Source organism: Crinia signifera, chromosome 5 (assembly GCF_055691185.1).
Source record: "Crinia signifera chromosome 5, ASM5569118v1, whole genome shotgun sequence".
Classification (NCBI taxonomy): Eukaryota; Metazoa; Chordata; class Amphibia; order Anura; family Myobatrachidae; genus Crinia; species Crinia signifera.
In genome coordinates this window covers 116,101,079-116,123,034 of record NC_139221.1, presented here as the reverse complement: position 1 = coordinate 116,123,034, position 21,956 = coordinate 116,101,079, and the positions used below count along the sequence as shown (strand labels likewise).

At 43.4% G+C, this 21,956-nt stretch overlaps 1 protein-coding gene across 4 annotated transcripts in view; it reads right to left on the bottom strand.

Annotated features, from left to right (window-relative positions):
• Window positions 1-893: 893 nt before the first annotated feature.
• RNF182 (ring finger protein 182) overlaps window positions 894-21,956 on the bottom strand; it is a 94,064-nt gene continuing 73,001 nt past the window's right edge. For all 4 annotated transcript variants that reach the window (XM_083187886.1, XM_083187887.1, XM_083187888.1 and 1 more), the window contains one exon: window positions 894-7,742. In XM_083187886.1, coding sequence (XP_083044012.1) covers window positions 6,761-7,501 — 741 coding nt within the window. In that variant the 5' untranslated portion in view covers window positions 7,502-7,742 and the 3' untranslated portion in view covers window positions 894-6,760. The remainder of the gene's footprint in view (window positions 7,743-21,956) is intronic.

Sequence of the window (21,956 nt, the reverse complement as noted above, 5' to 3'; positions counted from 1 at the left end):
GTAGGATTAATGCCGCTGCTTCCTCCACCTGTGTTAGCACAGGGCAGATGATTGCTGATGTCTGAGGGCAGCATGGGAAACTCCCCTTGGATTGCTAGTCAGGCAAAAGCACAAGGAGACACTGATGATGCTGATGACGCTGAAGACAGAACCGTAAGTGACAAAACATGGTTCTTCTCCATGGCAATGGGTCTTCTTCTGCCATCGAAATACTTTTTTTCGTCTTCCGCCATTACCAATATTATTTTCAAGTACCCCCAACTGGTATGCAGAGTACCCCCAGGGGTACTAGTACCCCAGGTTGGGAACCACTGCTCTAGTATAATTCTATAACATCTAAAATCAAAGACAAATATAAATAAGGGTGTTAGTGTAGAATGTAAAAAGCATAGTGGTCAGAAATGATAAAACGCATTGGACCACTGCACTTTCTACTAAAAGACGGCTTGTTTGTCCTTGATATGCCAGTTAAAGGAGTCCATTAATGAAGCAGTGAAAAGAGTGGAGAAATAAGCCAGTGGAGAAGTTGCTCATGGAAACCAATCAGCTGCTATGTATAATTTTATAGAATGTGCTTGATAAATGTTACATAAAAGCTGATTGGTTAGCATGTGCAATTTCTCCACTGGCTCACTTATCCAATCTCTTCTCTATTTCATAAATAGGCCCCTATGTCACTGACACAACTTCAGCAAATTATACAAGGAAGGACGTGATTGGCCAGAATCAGGCCCCATAAGGAGTGAGTATCCTGTCCCCCTCCACAGGCCACCCCCTTTCAACAGACCCGCCCCCATTAGGGCTACTTCCACAAATTTCTCGGGTTGGTTTTCCATCCCAATCTGCCCCTGCTCAAGCATACACCTGCAATGACATCACAAGAACTTCATGAATCAATAAATAGATATTTTATGCACATGATCATAGTCAACACATCAATCTGAGTAATAGGTCATATACATTGTTTTCTTTACAATTGACAAAATAGACAATAAGGCAAATAGACCAAAACTACAAATCTGACAACAGAGTTTAGTAAGACATCACATACAAAATCTATTACCACTGGACCTGCCACATAAGGTATATAACAGATTTTATTTAAGCTCTAACACATCAGCCTCAAGCACAGGGACAGGTGTCTACCGTCACACTAAACTCTAACAGTAAATACTAACTGATGAATGATATGAGTTGTACCGGATATACCTAAATTGCTAATATGGCCTAAAACACAAGTTCTCAAACTTGGTCCTCAGGATCCCACACAGTGCCTGTTTTGCAGGTCTCCTCAAAGAATCACAAGTGATTCACAAGTGAAATAATTAGCTCCACCTGTGGATCATTAAAAATGTGTCCGTCAGTAATGAATGCACCTGTGCACCTGCCAGGTGACCTGGAAAACGTGAACTGTGTGGGGTCCTGAGGGCCGAGTTTGAGAACCCCCTGGCTTAAAAGAAAGCTTTGGAGGTTGTATGGGGCTCTACCTGTCTGGCACATAATGGAACACCTATTTGTTAAATGCTATTTAGCATAGATTTGCACCATGTAATGTTTATTTACTATTTAAGTGACCCTCCAGTTGTTGTTGTTGTTGTAGTTATAAATATTAAGATTATGATATATTATTGATATGGGGCAAACTACATAGAATATCATTAGAGATATGTTAACCCTTTGAGTGCCAAGTGAATTTGTGTGAAAATTGCCAAGCAAACATTTTTATTTATCATAATGACCTGTAATGTTTACATTATATAGAAATATTATATATGACCTTTTTGTACAAACATTTTTTTTATTTGAATAAATATATAACAAATGTAAACGACACTGGCATTTTTAGCGGAGATTTTGAACATCTCTCACAAAGATGTTGGCACTCAAAGGAATAAACCTCAGATACTTATTTTCAGTGTTTTCTTACCACTCAGTATGATGTAAACCTAAGCAGTTTTTCTGACAAATGCAAATGCTGGGGACATGGCAAACAAAATGCAAACAGCACCTGTTGGTGGGACAAAATCAGTCCTATGTGGCTTTTGTGCCCCCATTTGTACTAAAGGAGTTGACTTATGGACAACTGGGTGTACTCATAAAGGACGATTTTTATCATTTAAATCAAGTTTGTGTTTCAGGGACATTTTTTAACATTTAAAAAGGAATAAAAAAAATAGATTGTTAGTGTGTTTTAGTCCAGTGCCATCTTAAAAGTGGTATAGCCCCCCAGGAACAGCAATGCACTGGGGCGTCTACATATGCCCAAGCTGCAGGGGTTGGGGTGTTACTATTGCTGGCTGTGATTTCCCAATTAATATTATGACATAAACGCAATGTACATTCACTCGCCATCCACGTTAACCAAAGACTCTATGCAAACTTCAGTGAGCAGCCCCTCCTTTTATTTATCTGACTCTTTTTATTTATCAGACCCAATTACTGCCCTGCAACTGAATACTGCCTGGTCAAAGGTCCAATAGAAAGGCAAGCCGAGGAAGTAGGCAGGAGCATGATGCAGCAGCACACTGTTAATATAAGTATCCACAGCTGTTGGGACCTTGGACTGCTGGTGCTAGGGAGACTGGAGTCTGGACTGCGGGTACTAAGGGGGAGGGGTTGGAGTGATAGCTTGCTATAGCCAAAGAAGTCCGGAGATGAGGATAGGGTTTACCAGCCATGGGCCCTTACAATCCTGGGAAAATGCCCATTAAGCTCAATGGAAGAGACAGCCCTGTTTTAGCCCCTGAAACACACAATCGATTTAAATTAATTTTAATCAATGTAAATCAACCCAGTGCGCAACAATAGCGCCACAGGTGGCGGGAAGACGCTGAGTAAGTGTGGGTCTGCTTCGGCTATTGTTACGCTGCAACACTGCTGCCTGCCGGGACCTGCCTTACCTCCGTGTCTGTGGCCAGAAGTCAGGATCCGCAGATCTACTTGTCTGCGGTCCCGGCGCCCCTCCTGGCTCATAATGAATTTTTTTTCCAAAATGGCCGCCCCCTTACAGGAAGTTGCCTCCTCTAGCATCCTTAAAAATGGTCTGCTGTTAGGGGCAGCCATTCTGTGAGGGTCATTTTTCATTAGCAGCAGGAGCCAGGAGGAGCACCGGACTCGCAGACAAGTAGATCTGCGGGTCTCAGCCACAGACGCTGCAGCAAGCAGAGGTGTAAGGCAGGACTGGTGGGGGATCTTAACTTTACTGGAAAGGGGCCGGGGGCGCTGCCAACATTCCCAGCGGGAAATATAAACGAAACAGTTTCTATACAATTATTTGTGGAAGGTATTATATTGCTTCATTTCGATTAGATGGGAATCTCAAATCTTACGCCATTGCATCCATACACTTATCCACAGTCATTATTTAAGCACCATAAAGAAGATAATAAAGTGCACCACCTATTACTGTTTTTATCATATTCAAATAATATAGTTAGTACTTAAAGGGGTAGTAGGCTCACAGGGGGTATCTAAGGTGTGGGGCAGAGGTGGGTTGTGCCGGTGTATGTAAGATTGTCCATCCAAATCTCCACAATTTTCCACCAAAACTCTGTGGCAAAGTATCTTCACTTGCTCTTCCTCACAAATGAGCACAGAGGAGTCATTTGTCTGCAGCTGGACAGTCAAGTAGCGCAGGGCATAGAATTAAGTTTCCCTTATAGTGTCCTGTTACAACTCCCCTGATGCCTCACAGCTGGTCACACCTCGACTTCATACATCAGAACATGATTAACTAATTGCTATGTAATTGATTTGTTGATCAGTGGAACATTTTATGTAAGAACATATGAAATCTGATTAACACTGCAACAATGGGCAGTATTCAATGCTCTTGATTCACCGTTTTTTTCAGCGAATCAGGCTGTTTTCACTCCCTGTGCTGAATCTTTTGCACTGAAAATCTCATTCACCCTATGCAATGTTCACTGTTCGCCTAAAGTGAACAGTGAATGCCGGCCAGTTCTCCGTTTCATGCTCGCTGCAAGTCGCTGGTGTGTTTCAATGCTAGGACGGCAAACTGCTTTCACCATGATTTTCGCCATTATTCACCTTTTTGCATTCGCCATCTTTTTAAGGTGAACTGGAATGTGTTCTTTTAAAATATAGGGGGGGGTTTTTGGTGCCAAAAAATCAGAAATTTTATTTTGTGAAGGGGCATGCTATTTTTATTTATGTGCTTTCAGCATTAATACAGTATATATTTATTTATTATTATTTTTTTACACATTCGCCAGCAGGGGGCGGGGGGCCACTCATTAGATATTCACTTGACACTGGTCCCGCTCATTACATATGCACGAGTGGAACCAGTGCAGCTGTTCCCTCCAACGCGCCCCTGCCAAATCTCCCTGGGGAAAGCTTGTGCTGCCTATGTCCCCGGGAGCCCTCCTCCCCCCCCCACATTCCAGCGCAGGCAGGGAGACTTCCATTTCCCTGCCTGCAGCCGTCCCCCGGCTCCCTGCGGCATTGTCGCTGTCAGGTGTGCGAGCCCCTGCGGCGCTGAATAGGATGACAGGAAGGGCTGGCAGCGAATGCTCCAGCCCTCTGGAATGCAGAAAATGTGCAGGGAATCGTAAACAGGATTCACTGCACATGCCGAAAAAAGACATTGAATACTGCCCAATATGTTGTTTGTTTGACTCTTTTATTTTGTTTGCTCCCATAGTGTACATATCGGCTAACGTATGTAAAATATGGTCAATTTATATTCAGTAATAGTGTGTCGGAGTTTGGCCAGGTGTGTTTGTAAGCCTAAGGCAGTGGTTCCTAAACTGTGTGCCGTGGCACCCTGGGGTGCCTTGGGGGACTTGCAGGGGTGCCCTGGATTGGTGATCCATGACTCATTAAAATCATTTTAGGACTAATGTAATAGGCAAAACAGAAGTGAATCCTGTCCCCCATCACATAACTGACACTAAGGAATAGATATAAACACAATTTACTTACTTTAAAATGTATTTATTATTTTCTCCATTAGAAACGTTTGGGCTAGGGGTGCTGTGAAAAATGTTCTGATACTTAGGGGTGCCGTGACTGAAAAAAGTTTGGGAACCACTGGCCTAAGGGCTCTATTTGTCTGCTTTACTTACTAACAGCAAATCATTCCAGGTTCCCTATGCTCTGCTAGACAGCTGCACCTCTGGATCCTGGGACTCTGCCTCTGTGCACAATATCGCTAGTGATTTCACACCTCGGTACTCTGTACTTCTCAGTATATTACATCTTACTCTAAATAGCCATGAAAATATTGGTCACAAACCTTTTAGTATTTCCAAGGATCCATTCACACTGAATACATTTCAGCGGCAAATTAAACCATATATAGTTTTAAAATGAAAGGAAACAAACAAATGTATACAATATACTAGCATAGAAAAGAGGTCTGCAACCTGCTTGTATATATATATATATATATATATATATATATATATATATATATATATATATATATATATATATATGGTAGTGGCAATATTAAAAGATTACTCACGTTAAAGCAGTAAATTGTGTCATAAACAGTAGGATTAGCATGAACCCATTGCCTGCACACAGTGTAGGAATTTATTTTGTGGTTCAACCAATATTTCTGTTAATGGGCCATATGTACTTAGCTTGAAAATTGATACAATCTAGTGTGATAGACAACCAGCCAATCAGCTTGTAACTGCCATGTCGCAGGTTGTGTTTGAAAAATAACAGGTAGGAGCTGGTTGGTGGTTTATCAATCTCTATTTTATCATTTTTCAAACCTTAGTACACCTCGCCCAATGTATGAAACCCATTCATTAAGTAAGTGACATCACTAATTAAGCACATAATTTTATATAAAGTCTTGTTGCTTTTGCACATACAATCTAAGTAAAGAAACTAACACACAACCTCTTGTCATTTTTACCTATGAAGTGTGAAAGAGAAGTGTACAAGTTACTCCTCATCCAGACAGCAGAATGACTAAGACCACTTTTGGTCGCAGGTTGCAGATCCCTGGCATAAACAGTGTACTACACATTCTTGACATCACTGCTTTCTATGATAATGCATACAATCATCATGTTTATAGCAAGGAATTTTCACACAGTATCTAAGGCCAAGATTTACTCAGCTCTATTAAACTAGAGCAAATAATATCACATTTCCTAGATCAGGAATAGACATTATTTTCCCTGAGTTATCACTTTACTAATGTTAACAAGAAATGTAGTCAGGGCAGTGCCGAGTTCTCAGCAGATACCCTGATATGATTGCAATCTCAGCTTTTTTGTGACAATGTAGAATTACAAAACAGAATTTGTTTGCCTATGTCTCCCTTTTGCAGCATGGATTGAAAGCAGTTACTGAGGAAACATCAGCAAATTCAGCCCATGTACTGTACAATAGAAAATAAAACTTGAATTATTGTCCTTTATTTCTTAAATGTAGTAACTAAAGACAATAATTAAGTAGTAAATATATGCTAACAGTTTTTGTTTTTCTGTTTTTCAAACCACTATATGTGTGTGTGTGTGTGTGTTGCAGTCAATGGCAGTTTTGCCCATCCACGCCTCATACATGAGAGTCTTAGTGGACCAGTGGGAAGCTAGGTCCCACTATTCTGCTGTCGCTTGGTAGTTATTGTACTTGAATGTTGAGTGAAGACAACTAGCTGAACTTTTGGGGTATTATGTATCGGTCCCACAGTACGTACATTACAATGCAGATTTTAGGTAACTCTGTAATAAATTGGAATAATATTGTGGATATTCTTTTTCCCCTTTAAGATCTATGAGGTGGACATACAGTCCAGAAATTCATGGCAGACACACTGACAAAAGCCATATACCATTAGTATAACAAGACTGGAAGGAACAAGGCTCACAAAGACAACCCCAAGGGTTACCTTTTTTGAAACCAACAAATATATCCCTAGAGGCAGGGAACTGAAGTAGAGTAATCCAAGCAACCAAACAAAGACACGCACTGAGGTTTGGCAGATCAGAGATGTACAGTTCCACACTGTCCAGTTTTGAGGCATTGAGACTGGGTCATATGTGGAAGGCCTGTAGAACTCAACCACAGGGGTTGCATTGAGAGCTGGAGAACTGTCTCTCTGGACTTCCATAATAGTGATCACAAGGCAGTTGGTAGAACTGTGGGATGGGGTGACCAGTGTTGACAGACGTTTTGGAGTAAGCAGCAACTCGGTAGGATTGTCTCCAGAGCATTTCCCTCTCCCACCGCATGCCAGGTTAAGTAAGATATTGTTGTCATCAGGAAGACTACTGACTTCATCCTCTGGCAGACGGGTCTCAAACCTACAAAATGGGCAAACAATGACGCACTGTGGGGACTCCACGCAGTCCACAAGTTTGTAAAGGCATTTGGCACATACTCTGTGACAACAGCCCAAGACTTTTGGTTTCCTTTGTCTTAAATTGTATCGATTATAACATATCTTGCATTCCAGCTCATCAGAGTTTAGGTTTGGAGACTCGGATGTATCTTCACTTAGTTGCCCAGTCATTATGTCTGCAGGGGAGATCTTCGGAAAGTTGCAAATGATAAGCCACACTCATAGAATGAATGTCAGTGTGTACAGTCTTTGGGCCCTGTGAACTTCATTCATAGTAGATAGAAAAACAATGGGACACAAGAAAACTGAAGGAATCTTCATTACTTAGCAATGTCTTTCTCTTTCAGTCTTTTACATTTTTCACTCTGCGCCCGTTTCTTTACTGTGCACCATCTTCAGCTGTGGCCGGATTCTGCAACACAGGTTTTCACATTGTTATTGTCATGACTAAAGCCAGGAAATGTAACTGGATGGAATTTCTGGACTTTTCTAGGCAGCACAATGACAGTATCACAATTGTGTTTACTATACAGAAAGGATTGAATGACATTTCTGCCAGACTAACAGCCCTGTACTTAATGTACAACAAATAGAATGAAACAATGATGCAGTTCTTAAACAGTTAATAACTTTTATCTATAAAATTATATTACATATGATCTAGTCTGATAGATAGAAAAATATCAGCAATTATTGATCTATTTAAAGCAATTTATCACCCAGTCTAATGAATGTTTATATCCCTAATGTGGGTACAAATATATTACAAGACCATTGTGCCTTCTGCACTGACGTATTAAATGCTACTCAAGCTTTTGCCTTCCTTTCCATGTTATTGAATTCCACTTTAAACGCAAATGTCCTTCAGGATACTGGGTAAGGGTGTTCTTTATGCAGTGTGGAATCCACAATTATGTGTTGGATTTTGAACAGATCTACAAAACAAGATTTCATTTACTAGGATGAGAAAGACGCTTGTGCTGCAAGGAGTGTACTGTACATTGCAAACTTTTAAAGGCACGTGATTTGTAACAGGACACAGCTAAGCTTTACAGAAGGAACAGAGATTTCCACATCACTTTGGACTTGGCAGGGATCAATACAAATGCATAGTCTACTTCCCCCATACATTTAGTAATGCTCAGTACCAGACACTCTAGCTAGCAGGTATATTTGAGTACTGACTGAGAGATATTAAGCAAGCCAATGCGAGTCCAATTTAAAAATAGTTTAGCATGATGACCAAGGTACATCTGCAGCAGACAGAACCATAACAGTGCTCCGCTACGCCCCTGCCAGACATGCTCCTGATCTCTTCCCAACCAAATACAAAAAAAAAGGGATGTGACAGTGGCGCAGCCAGAAATTTTTCTCCCCCCTGAGCAAAACATTCAGGCACCCCCCATCACCTCCCCAAGAAAGAACGAGGCGATGGACTACCGGCACCGCTGGCTGAGCTGACAGGCGACTCAGGCAGCAGTGAGCGCTGACCTAGTCCTGCACCGTGCATATCTAATGAGTGGGGACCCAGCGTGGTGCATATTTAGTGAGCGGGTCTCTGGCCCATGCATATGTAATGAGCGGGACCTACTAATTTCATATGCACAAGGCGGGGACCCGCTCAGTCAATATGCACTGCAATGGGTCCCCGCTCATTAAATCTGTACATTGCAGGACCAGCTCAGCGCTCACTGCTGCCTGGGTTGCCTCTCAGTCAGCCAGCGGCACCCACCACAGACCCTGCTGGTGCCACTCCTCCAAGCCGCCGCAGGGTCTGCCACATATGTAGCTATGCCACTGCCTGAGCATCTAAAGCAGGGCTGGGCAACACCGGCCCTCCAGATGTTGATGAATTACACATCCCAGCATGCCTTCCATCAGTTTCAGCATGGCCACATAGCAAAACTAATGCAAAGCATCCTGGGATGTGTAGTTCATTAACATCTGGAGGGCCCGTGTTGCCCAGCCCTGATCTAAAGTATGCAGCAGGTTGTGCTGCGGAAAAAAATTCTGGGTGCAGGGTGCCATTCAAGGCATGGGTATAAATCATTACGTCTACACCACAATGACAAGCATTGGGTCGACACAATTAGGTCGACATGCAGAAGGTCGACTTGGTTCTTGGTCAACATGGGTCTAGGTCGACATGGGTCTAGGTCGACAGGTCATTAGGTTGACACAATCATGTACTTGGGCACTACAATGTGGTGTAATATGAATTGAGAGCATGGTGTGGCATAACGTGTACTGTAAAACTAACAGGCGGATTGGCTCACCGGGAAACCGGGCCATTTCCTGGTGGGCAAGGCCAGATTTCCATCTGGCTGGGCCACCGGCCGTGCTTCCAGGGCTGACGTCATCCTATATATGCAAGCGGCTGCAGCCTGGTAACAAACAGCAGCATAGCCCAAAACAAATATGGCCGCTGCATATATGCATATATTATATGCACATATGCAGCGGCCATATTTGTTTTGGGCTATGCTGCACTTTGTGACCAGGCTGTGGCCGCTGGTCGCTGTTGGATGATGTCACCAGCGAGTGGACGGAAGCGTGGCGGTGCAGCGGACGAACCTGAAGCTTGGTGAGTAGTGTCCGCCCCCCTCCTCCTGTCAGTAGCTATTCCACCTCTGCCACCCCCACCCCAGGCAACCCCCCCCCCCCCACCCCTGTTCCCAGGCCGGATTTCATTCCCAATCTTCCCCTGAACACTAATATGATGCATAAAATTAACCAGGGCAGTGGCATAACTAGATACATGTGGGCCCCATAGCAAAAGTTTGTAAGGGCAATTTTTTTTATATAGCACATGATACCTTGACAGGCAAAGTGGGCCCCTCTCAGCTCTGGGCCCCATAGCAGCTGCACCCCTTGCACCTATGGTAGTTACGCCCTTGAACCAGGGCATTACAATAGGGCATACAATTATCTATGCAACTATAATGCGGCGTAAAATGAACTATGGCCCTACTATAGGGCATAATTGAACTTGGACATTACTATATGGCATACAATGAACAACCACTATAAAGAGGGTGCCTCTCTAGAAGCTTTGAGGAGCCCTTCAGAGTGATGCTAAGGGACCTAGCAAGTTTGAGTTCTGCTTCTACACTGCAGACTATCCAGCTTTAGATGAGAGTAAAACACAATCTATAATGGACATAAAATAAAATGTTCATTATGACATACTGGACAAAGGAAATGAAAAGGGAGAGTTTTGCAGTGTGACTCTCCATCTCAAATCACTGTGATAGAGCAGTGCTATAAACTATTGTATCTGTAAGATATTCTTAGGGCTGCATGGAATAGTTAAAATGTCTAAAATGTCAATTTCATAACATAAAATAAAAATGATTGTCACCACTGTCAGAAGCTGAGAGAGACACAAGAAAATATTAAATATCTCATCAGCAAACTGAAATATCTCATCATCAAACTAATTAGACAGAATATGAAAACTGTTCAATCATCAAACTTTATACACTCATGCATCAAATTTGATCACGATAAACCAATTACCTTAATACACATTTCTTAAATTTTTCTTAAGTAGTAAATTAAATATTAATTGAATAACACTTTAAAAGAGTCAAATCAATGGGATCACTGTGCAAGTTAGATTTTCTGTATTCATATCTTAAAACTCATGATAGAATAGTTTGCATTTACTTGTTATAATTGTATCAATCATATCTTGTCAAAAATCATTTAAAAAATAGCAGTTCTATATAACAGCGATTGTTCGGCAATATGCCGCCCTATTTTTTATAGTATGGTGGTAATATGGTCTTATGGGGCATACACATGTTGAGATTTGTGCTTAGCAATGTGTGCTAAGCAATTTCCTGGAGTCTAGATCGTCCATACATGCAGGGTGATGTGTGCTAAGAGATCTATGTTTTCTATGCACTTGCTAGGCTATCTAACTAGATATTTAGCGCATACCCTTATTATCTGAACTGGCAATGTTGACGTGCGGAACCACACATTGCTATGGGTTGTACACACAGAGCAATGTTTGTTTAATTTCTAAGCGATCTGGACAGATCGCTTAGAAAATAGGCAAAATCGCCCCTTGTGTATGCCCCCTTACTGCATGCTCTGTTATACTGAATGATTCCAGGCTTGCATATTACAAATCTGCTCTATGCATGCACATCATGTCAATCATGCTGCGGCTTGGGGGCACTGTGTGCGAGCTTACAGGGCTCCCACATAGACCAGATATGCATTGTTAAAGTCGAGTTGCACACACGCCATTTTAGGATAGTATGGCCGCCATTTTGGTTCGCAGAGTTGCGCAAATAAAGTATCCATACCCGAGTCTGTGTGACAAAGTGGACCAGAAGCGCAGCCATACTATTACACATAAATTCATAATACCATACTTACACCAAATAAAATATAGTTAAAGGTTTAGAGCACTACACATAGTTTAGTCAGCATTACATACTTCCGTCTGTATAATGTTTGGTACCGTTAAGTTCCGTTTCCCATGCGCAGTATTCCGGTCATTGCGAATAAATCGCAATTCATACGGTCCGATAATTACGGACAAAATCCATATTCCCAAGACTGTTTCTGTTTAAATGTGTGTAACTAAAGAATCCAGTTATAACCGGTTCTTGCTGCTATTTACGACCCCTGACGACGATGCCAACAGACAAAGGACTCCAAAGTTCACTCCCCCTGCACCTATCCAAACCAGGTGCATTATTTTGCCCCAATCACAGAGGACTTGACATACGAACCCTGACCAATAGGAATGGCCTTTGACCTCCCCCTTCTGACCCTATAAGATAGGTGACCCAGGGCGGCCTTGGTCACTTCGGCACTACTTCTTTTCCCTGACCATTGACCGGGCTATAGTTCAAACCTGAACATAGCGAGCTCCGACCGGACTGCGCTGCGCATATTTGATGAGACGGTAAACGGTTGCATTCACTGTACTTACTTTTATTGTATTGTTGGCTGATTGTATCCTGTGTATGTTTTTCTTTCCCCTAGTAGAGCTTGATTATTATATTCATTGTTAGACGATTGCATTACGTGTTATACTTGTTTTCCTATTTCTGTAATCCCCTTTTGTCCATAAGGGACTAAATACATTATTTACGGAGTTTCTATCTCCTCACCTTTATACTGTGGTCTCGTCTGTTATTCGCATATAGCGATAAGGTATATTACGGACATTGTCCTTATAGGTGTATTCGCAGATTAGAGACAAAGTACTGCGAAGGGATCTCTTATTAATGCATTGGTTCTTCCATGTATAATACACGATAAAAGGTATGCTACGCTGCGCTACGTTTTGTTCGCACGTAGCTAGGAATAAAAGGTACGCAGGTTACGGACATAATACGTATCCTACGCTTTTCACTTATTGTTCTTTGATCATATAAATATCGACATTGATAATTGGGGGCTGCGTCCGGCCGTTTCACACTCTAGAACTCGGTACCAAACGCGCGGCTTGACCTATACCAGCAAAAGGGTGGAAGTATTTATTATCCATTGCTGGATAGGCCAGGTCCGCGGCGGTGCAGGGTTCGGGAGGTGCTAGCGTTTGAACTCGGAGTACAATAAGTGAAATCCAGGGAAACATTAAGTCACGTGTTTTAAAGTATATTTAAGTGTTAAGTAAACTGTACTTCTGCCTGCCACAAGTAGTTTAACGGGGTATAGTGTCTTGAGTTGCTTGTTCATTACAGTATATGTGCCGCGTGCGATAAGGTTCGCACACGTGGAGACAAAGGCCTGTGTTTATTATAGTACATAGAGGATCCCTTCTGTGCAAAACTATAACTTTTATTGTTAGTTACTGCAGGGCCAGGGACTCCGCCACGTGGCGATAAGTTCTGGGCCTTTTACAGTAACGTGAAGCGTCTATTGTGTATTACGCAAGGTGTGCTTACATTGGGAAATTTTCGCATCTTTGTACGTAATTTACGGATTAAGTGCGGGATTTATTTCGCATCTTTATACGTAACTTTCGGATGAAGTTAAGGGATTTATTCCCTATTTATGCGCAATACTGCGTATAGCGAAACCCGAGCGCGACCTTGCAAATACACTATAGAACACGTGGGTGGCCAATTCATCGGCGGCCTGTGAACAGGTTTAACAAACACACGTACACACGTAGCTGTTCACTGGCACTGCACATGCAGCACACATAGGAACCCAAAGGTGAACAGTATTAAATCACTAGCTTTATTTAAAACAGTATAGCAACATACTGTGGATAAAGCGGTGATTACTAAGAGAAAATAAGTTTTTCTTTTATTGTTCATTTTCCCAAAAACAAGCAACTCAAACATTATTTTAATAGATTCCTATAGCCATTTAAAAGGGATTTATAACTGCATAAGTATCTAGTGAGAAACTACCAACCTGGGAAGATTTTTCTGTACAGAAATATTTCAAGTTTAAGCATAAGACCAAGGTGTAACTAGCACCCAGAGTGAAACAAAACTGAGGTGAACGGGTGTGTGACGACATGACTCAAGCGTAGTAGCGCAGTCCAGTGTAGGACAGTCCAGTGTAGGACAAGGTGCACGTGACGACGTGCCCATAGGAACTGCCCCTTCCTTGGACCTACCTATTTTGATCCACCGGGAGGGTACAAGAAGCTAAATCGGAACCCAGTGAACCGATCAGCTGCTTTAGAAATGCCGGTTTTCAGGATACAAGAAAAACAAGTTTTCTTGTGTTCTGCAGAACTCGGCCGCACCCCGGAAGACGTGTAGTTGAGCGTATCTACCGTAGGCGAGTGGTGATTGAGTACATTACCTCGCATAGTGGGCTTCACGCTTAATTGCGGAATAGTGCCATTTTGTGGAGAAGGAGTGCTTTGGGAGTGACTCACTGAATAAACGGCCCACCGGTTTCTGCTAGCTGTGAACTTTTATTCCTGTAACAATGGGAAATAATAGGTCACGCAGGGATACCGTGCTAGTTAGGGAGGAATCTAGTCGACCCAAAGGGTCGGCAGCTTTCATAATGTGCAGTAAGCACGGTGAACGGGCAGTTGTTTACCAAAAGAAATGGAAAAAGATGACACAGGGCAGCAAGTTAGAATTTCCCAGTGTTGGTAGCTTTGATCCAGAAATCTTATCGGCAGTAAAAAATGAGATATGTCTACTCTCCTGTCGTAAGAAGAGAGTGAAGCACATAAAAATTCTTAAGTTGTGGCAGAAGGAAGGGCAGGAACAATGGGGAGCTGGATGTCTAGTAATATCAGATACAATCAGCCGTAACAGGAATGCAACCGCAACCGCTCCCCCACCCCCATATGTGCCGGAGGGGTTAGTAACTGCTAAGCAAAACATAAGTAAAGATTTGACCATTCCTAACTTGTACCCTGTCTTATCCCCTTACAAGGAAACCAGAGAAGAAAACGAGCAGCTGTTGGCATTGGCCGTCTCCCATGCAATTAACATGCTTGAAGGAAAGGCTGAACCAGCAAAACCTGCTGCTGGGGCTCCAGCACAGGAAGAGGAGACGGCTGATGCCAACAGTGTAGTTGTGGACTCAGGTAAGAAAGCACTACACAGCACAGACACAGACAACCCCACACCAGGACCCAGTAATGCAGATGTGGCGCAAACATACCCTGTACGCACGCTGGAGGTTCCTTATGGTAAGGCAGACAGAGAAGGTGTGATACCTACCAGAAAGATGACCATGCTAAATCCATGGACACGGTTAGAACTGCGGTCCATCATTTCAGATTTCCCTGATCCCAGGAAAGATCTGACATTATGTCAGAAATTTGTAAGGGACCTGGTAAATTCTGATGAACCCACCAACAAGGATTGGAGAATCATGTTGAGGGCATGTCTCCCTACTCACATCGATATCTTGAAATTTATTCAGGATAGCGGGTTGAGAGCCGACAAGGAAATAAATGATGAGGTCAACCAGGAAAATATACGCCTAATAAACCTGCAGTTGGGAGTATATTTTCCTGCAGCAGTGGAATATAGCAAGATATTCACTATCAAACAAAAAGATGGTGAACCAGCTAGCGAATATTTCAACCGAGGTTTGATGACGGTATCAAAACACACTGGTGTCGCCGATCCTAAGGATAACCCACACCTGAGGGAGATGGTTGTCTCTGTGTTAGTGGAGGGGCTGAGAGAGAAATTGAGGACCAGGGTCCAGACATCGTTCCCAAATTGGCGAGGAATGACAGTAGATGCCCTAAGGGAATCTGCTGTAGACCATGACAAAAACATATTAAGAAACAGAGAGATGCAAACCGAAAAACTAATGGCGGTTAGCATACAAGCTTTTGCAAATGTCCCAAATAAAGCTGCATACCAACGAAACACCAGAGACACAGGTAGAAAGCCAATAATTTGCTACAACTGCAACAAGGAGGGACACTTTGCAACTCAATGCAAATCAGGAAACCCTAGGAGTTACAAAACACATAGGCGAGACTGGGAATCTCACCAGGGTGAGACACGGAGATACCCAGCCCCTAGACAATGGGAGGAGACAGACAGGTCACGCAACATGCCTCCTCCCCATCTGATGGCTGACACGGTACTAAGGGCAACCCAGGTAAGACAATAGGAAACAGGTCATACCTGTATCCTACAGCCAGTTAGATTAACACAACACCTTAGAGAGGAACCTCAGGTAAAGGTTGATATAGCTGGAGTAAGGCAAACCTTTTTGGTTGATACAGGGGCGGCCAGATCTGTTCTCAACACTCCCCTTCACTTAGGTTTCACTGACCAATCAGTAGCAGCAATTGGGGTAACAGGAAAAATACAACATTACCCACTGACGAAACCAGCGGACGTTACAATCGGGCCTCTGCATACCAAACATTCTTTCCTGTTGGCTGCAGTGGCTCCGACTAAACTCCTGGGTAGAGATTTACTATGTAAAATGGGATGTGTCATCTATTGCACCCCCGATGGGGTATTTCTGGACACTCCTAGAGATCTTGCACAAGAAGTGCAAGATATGCTGGACAGTCCTCAGAGGCTAATGTTGTATTCAACTGTTGTAGAGTGAAATCCATCTAGGGTAGCTGAAATTACAGCACAAATACCGAGTTCCCTTTGGACTAAAGATGGACAGGATGCTGGGTTGATGGCAAATGTAGCTCCAGTATAGATCCGTTTAAAAGAAGGCAGGATAGCCCCAAAAATACCGCAATACCCTTTAAAACCTGAAGTCGAACTAGGCGTATACCCAGTGATCCAACGATTGCTCCAACAAGAAATCCTAGTTAGAACTTCCAGCACGGCCAATAGTCCCATCTTTCCTGTGAAAAAGAGCGGGGGGAGGGCTACAGACTAGTGCAGGATCTAAGAGGGGTAAACAAAGTAGTTGAGAGCCAATTTCCCGTAGTGCCAAACCCAGCTGTCATCCTGATGCAAATCCCACCTCACTGTACCCATTTCACAGTCATTGATTTATGTTCTGCGTTTTTCTCTGTCCCTTTACACCCTGACAGCCAGTACCTGTTCGCCTTTACCTACAGAGGAGTACAGTATACCTGGACTCGACTCCCTCAGGGATTCATAGACAGCCCCAGCATCTTCTCCCAGGCCTTGCATGATTGTTTACAATCCTTTCAACCTATGAGTGGTTCGATACTAATACAATATGTTGATGACTTATTGTTGTGTTCTGAGTCACTGGAGTCATCAGTAGATGACACTCGACAGCTGCTGATGCATCTCTCAGAGACGGGACATAAAGTATCAAAGGATAAGCTACAATTATGTCAGACCAGGGTTAAGTATCTGGGCCACTGCCTTACCCAAGGGCTGAGACACCTCACTGATGACCGAATCCAAGCGATTCAAAACATGGTGCTGCCACAGACCCAGCACCATATCCGTACGTTCCTAGGCATGTGTGGATACTGTCGCAATTGGATCCCAGGATTCTCTATTCTGGCATTACCACTACAAGAGATGGTTTCCTCAACAAAGCCAGACCGGGTCTCTCATACTGAGGAATCTGAGCTGGCTTTCTTGGAACTAAAGGTGAGCCTAACAAAGGCCCCAGCACTGGGAATGCCAGATTACGGGAAACCCTTTGAACTGTACGGAACAGAATCAGCTGGGTGTGCGGCAGGAGTACTTGTCCAAAAGCATGGTGATGCCAACCGACCAGTAGCATAGTACAGTGGCCAGCTGGACACTGTAGCATGCTCACTCCCAACTTGCTTACGAAGCGTAGCTGCGATAGCACAATTAGTAAGCAAGAGTGAGGATGTGGTGTTGGGACACGATTTAACTGTTCATGCTCCCCATGCTGTCTCTGCCCTCCTAAATTCTGCCCAAACACGACATGTGTCCTCAGCACGGTTCACCAAGTGGGAACTAGCGCTGATGGCCCCAGTAAATATTACCATCAAAAGATGCAACACACTAAACCCAGCCACATTCCTACCTCATGTGCCCTCCAAGGCACAAAGGGTGGAGGGTGATGGAAATGTTGCTGAATATGGTAGGGCAGAGTTTAGTGAAGGTGAGGACAAACATGATTGCATGACCTACCTGAATCAGACCTTTACAGAACGTCCTGACATAAGCGACAGCCCATTAAGTGAGGTAGACATAACCTTATTCACTGATGGTAGCTGTCATAGACAAACGGAGACGGGAGAGCTGTGCACAGGCTACGCGGTAGTAGATGGAGAAGGTATTGTGGAAGCTGAACCCTTAGGTCCACCTCACTCGGCACAAGTAGCGGAACTGGTAGCACTGACCAGAGCATGTGAACTGGCCAAAGGAAAATCAGTTAACATATATACCGACGGCGGCTGGCACACCAGTGGCGCATGCGACATATATTAGAAAACTTCTGGGAGCTATCCAGCTTCCAGACAGAGTGGCTGTTATTAAGTGCAAAGCTCACACATCAGAGAAGGACCCGGTGTCCCTTGGTAACAGCCGCGCTGATGAGGCAGCGAAAAGGGCCGCATGCCCTGTAAATATTTCCCATCACCCATCCTACAAACCTCTGTACACTGAACATGGTATCCACATCCAAACTGATAGACATGCAGAATTTGTGTTCCCCACAGGAGAGAGCAGTATGGAAGTCGAAGGGATGTGGCCAAGAGTCCACCGGACTTTGGAGAGATGGACACGGGAAACCAGTGGCCCCCAGGGCATACCTTCCTAGTCTAGCCGAGGCGGCCCATGGGCTGACACATCTTGGGAAGGAAGGTATGTGCAAGCTGGTAAAGGCCTACTGGTGTGCACCAGGGTTCGCTTCCCAAGCAGGTAGAATGGCAATGTCATGCCTCACCTGTTTGAGGAAGAACATTGGAAAAGCCATCCCAACAGAGCCATCCCACATCCCTCCTACAGAAGGCCCTTTCCAGGTAATACAAATCGACTTCATACAGTTACCACCCTGTAGAAATTTGAAGTATGTGTTAGTATGTGTTGATATGTTTTCCAGCTGGGTGGAGGCTTTCCCCGCTGCCTCCAACACTGCTACCTTTACAGCAAAGAAAATATGTCAAGAGTTTGTCTGTAGATATGGTATCCCAAAGGTCATCGAGAGTGACAGAGGCACTCATTTCACAGGAGAGGTCTTCCAAATCATGTGTAAACTCCTGGGGATTAATAGTAAACTTCATACTCCATATCGACCCCAGGCGAGCGCCAAAGTTGAGAGAATGAATGGTACTATTAAGAACAAATTGGGTAAAGTTATGGCTGAAACAGGGTTGTTATGGCCAGAGGCACTGCCTATTGTGCTGTATAGCATTAGGACCACTCCCAGAGCTCCGCTCAACTTGTCCCCCTTCGAGATATTGTTTGGTCGGCAGCCACACGTCATGATAGACCCACAGGATGATCTTAAGTGTAACAATGAGCTAACTGTACAGTATATCCTAAAGCTAAACAAACAGCTGAGGAAACAACAAAAGGAGCTGAATTTATTGACACCTGACATGCCTATTGAGAACTGTCATAATCTTAAACCAGGAGACTTTGTTATGATCCGAAATGTTTTACGCTCAGGTTGTTTGATAGACCGTTGGGAAGGACCGTACCAAGTTTTGTTGACCAGCACTACATCAATTAAAGTCGCAGAGAGAGAGACTTGGATACATTCGTCCCACTGCAAGAAAGCCAGTAACCCAGAGTTCCCGTGTGCAGAGAGCGAAAGAGAAGAAGTATCGCTAGAGGCATTGTTCCGGGAAGACTGAAAGGCAGCCAAGGTCAAGCAACCTGTACGAGCAAAAAGTCAAAGAGCAGAGCAAATAAAAGTCCCCTGGTAGAGATGATGGAAGGACTCCAAGCAACATGTTCATGGTTATATATCTATTTCTTTGTTCTCTTCCTGTTTCCTCTTCTTCATCCAAGGATACTCGGTGGCTGCCACACTCTAGAGCGATCGGAGCGGAGTTCTGACAGTGTACTAATGGACCCAGATATGGGTGAAGTAGAATCCCTAAACCAGCTTGATACTTTACCCATAACAGGAGAGGGTAAGAGGTATGAGGAAAACGTAGTTCAAAGGCAATGTGATGAGTTATTGTCTGGTGAGTACTGTGTCTGTAGATATTGTCAGCCGAAAATGGAAGAAGAATGCATCCAGCGATGTCAGTCGATGGGTAAAGCAACTACGAGCCGACATCCCTTGAGTGATTACCACTCACTAGTGGGTAAGGTCTTAAACCAAACAGAATGCTGGGTGTGTTCACAAGTACTACATAAAAGAAGTAGTGTAGGCCTAGTCCCATACCCGCTTAATATATCTGAGATAAGCGTCTTAAATAAAGGGAGGCCACTGGATAAGAGATACCTGTATACCAGGTCCCCTAGTCTTAGGTTACACCCATACCAAGTGGATAAGTCCCTGGTATGTATGAACTTCTCTAGTTCCAGAATGATTGGTACCTGGGAAGTGACATGACACAACCAGACAATAACTTACTCCCAGCGCCCAGATGGAGAGCCTGTTGATAAGGAATTATTGTTAAAGATCCGCACCAGTGGGAGACACTATAAATATGTCTACACTGTGAAGAAAAATAAAATGATGGCCGGCAGAGTATCCGCCGGTTATTGTAATATGACCCTACAGCCAGAAATCTGTGAGGAACAAGTCAGGGAGCAGGGGACGGGAATGTTCTTATGGATAGTGTGTGACAAAATCATGAAATACTCTGTCCCTTATTTTCTCCCTGACGATGTTTATTATATTTGTGGTAGAAGGGCGTACAAATGGCTCTCCATGAACTACGTTGGAATTTGTTATTTAGGTAGAGTGTTACCCGAAGTGATGACCCTTACGCATGATGAAATGGTAAGCATACACAAAGGTATACCTCCTCCTTACACTCATACCCATTATGATCAAATCCATAAAAGGGATTTAACAATCAAGAGGGAACCCCTAGCTTCTGAATTGATACACGAATCATTCGGTATCCAACTCCTCATTGCATTAGACATCACCCATACCACCAGGGGAGTCATAAATTTTAAGTATATCCAAGCATTAGCAAGCTTGGTAGATAACATCACTGAGATTTACGATGACACCTTTAGATACACTGGGAGAGAGTTACAAGCATATAAGAGAGCCAGTCCAACATCGGATGGTGTTGAACTATCTGACAGCCATGACAGGAGGATATTGTGTCACCCTCTCCACACAGTTTGGGGTGAAATGTTGTACCTACATCACCAACAATACTGAAGACCCAGAAGAAATCATCGATCATCGGATGGATGAGATTCTTCAGCTTAAATGGGAATTTAGAAGGGAACACAATATCAGCCTGGCAGAAATAGGTGATAAGGTCAGCAAATGGACCTCCTGGCTGAACCCAATGCACTGGTTCTCTGGTTTAGGAGAATGGGCGCAAGGAATCATAGCTAACATCGGAAAACTTCTTCTCTGTATCGGTGGTGCCATCATAGTCTTTGTGTTATTGTTTAAATGTGTAAAAATGGTGACCCGGGGAAAGACAAAACGTACTGAAATCATGAGTGTAAGAACGAGGGATGCAGAGGAAGACCAGGGTTTGGTATATGACCCTAGAATTGATACCACCACCCACTAAAAGACACCATATTTGTGAAAGTGTATATGTTGTAACCTCCCTTGTTTTTATTTTTATCCCAAAAATTGTACATTATCCTTCGTCACCCTGAGTAGATTGTTCGATAAATGCGGCCCATCGTTTATCCATGATCCTGGATCGGCCAAAGAGCAGATGGTTTACTCCCCTTATATGTTTAATTCACGGATCCCAAATTTCTCTGTTAGGATTATGAATTTCTGTATTGTTATGAAAAATGTTTGTACTGTGACAGTTTTATATTTACTGTCAAAGGGTGGACTGTTAAAGTCGAGTTGCACACACGCCATTTTAGGATAGTATGGCCACCATTTTGGTTCGCAGAGTTGCGCAAATAAAGTATCCATACCCGAGTCTGTGTGACAAAGTGGACCAGAAGCGCAGCCATACTATTACACATAAATTCATAATACCATACTTACACCAAATAAAATATAGTTAAAGGTTTAGAGCACTACACATAGTTTAGTCAGCATTACATACTTCCGTCTGTATAATGTTTGGTACCGTTAAGTTCCGTTTCCCATGCGCAGTATT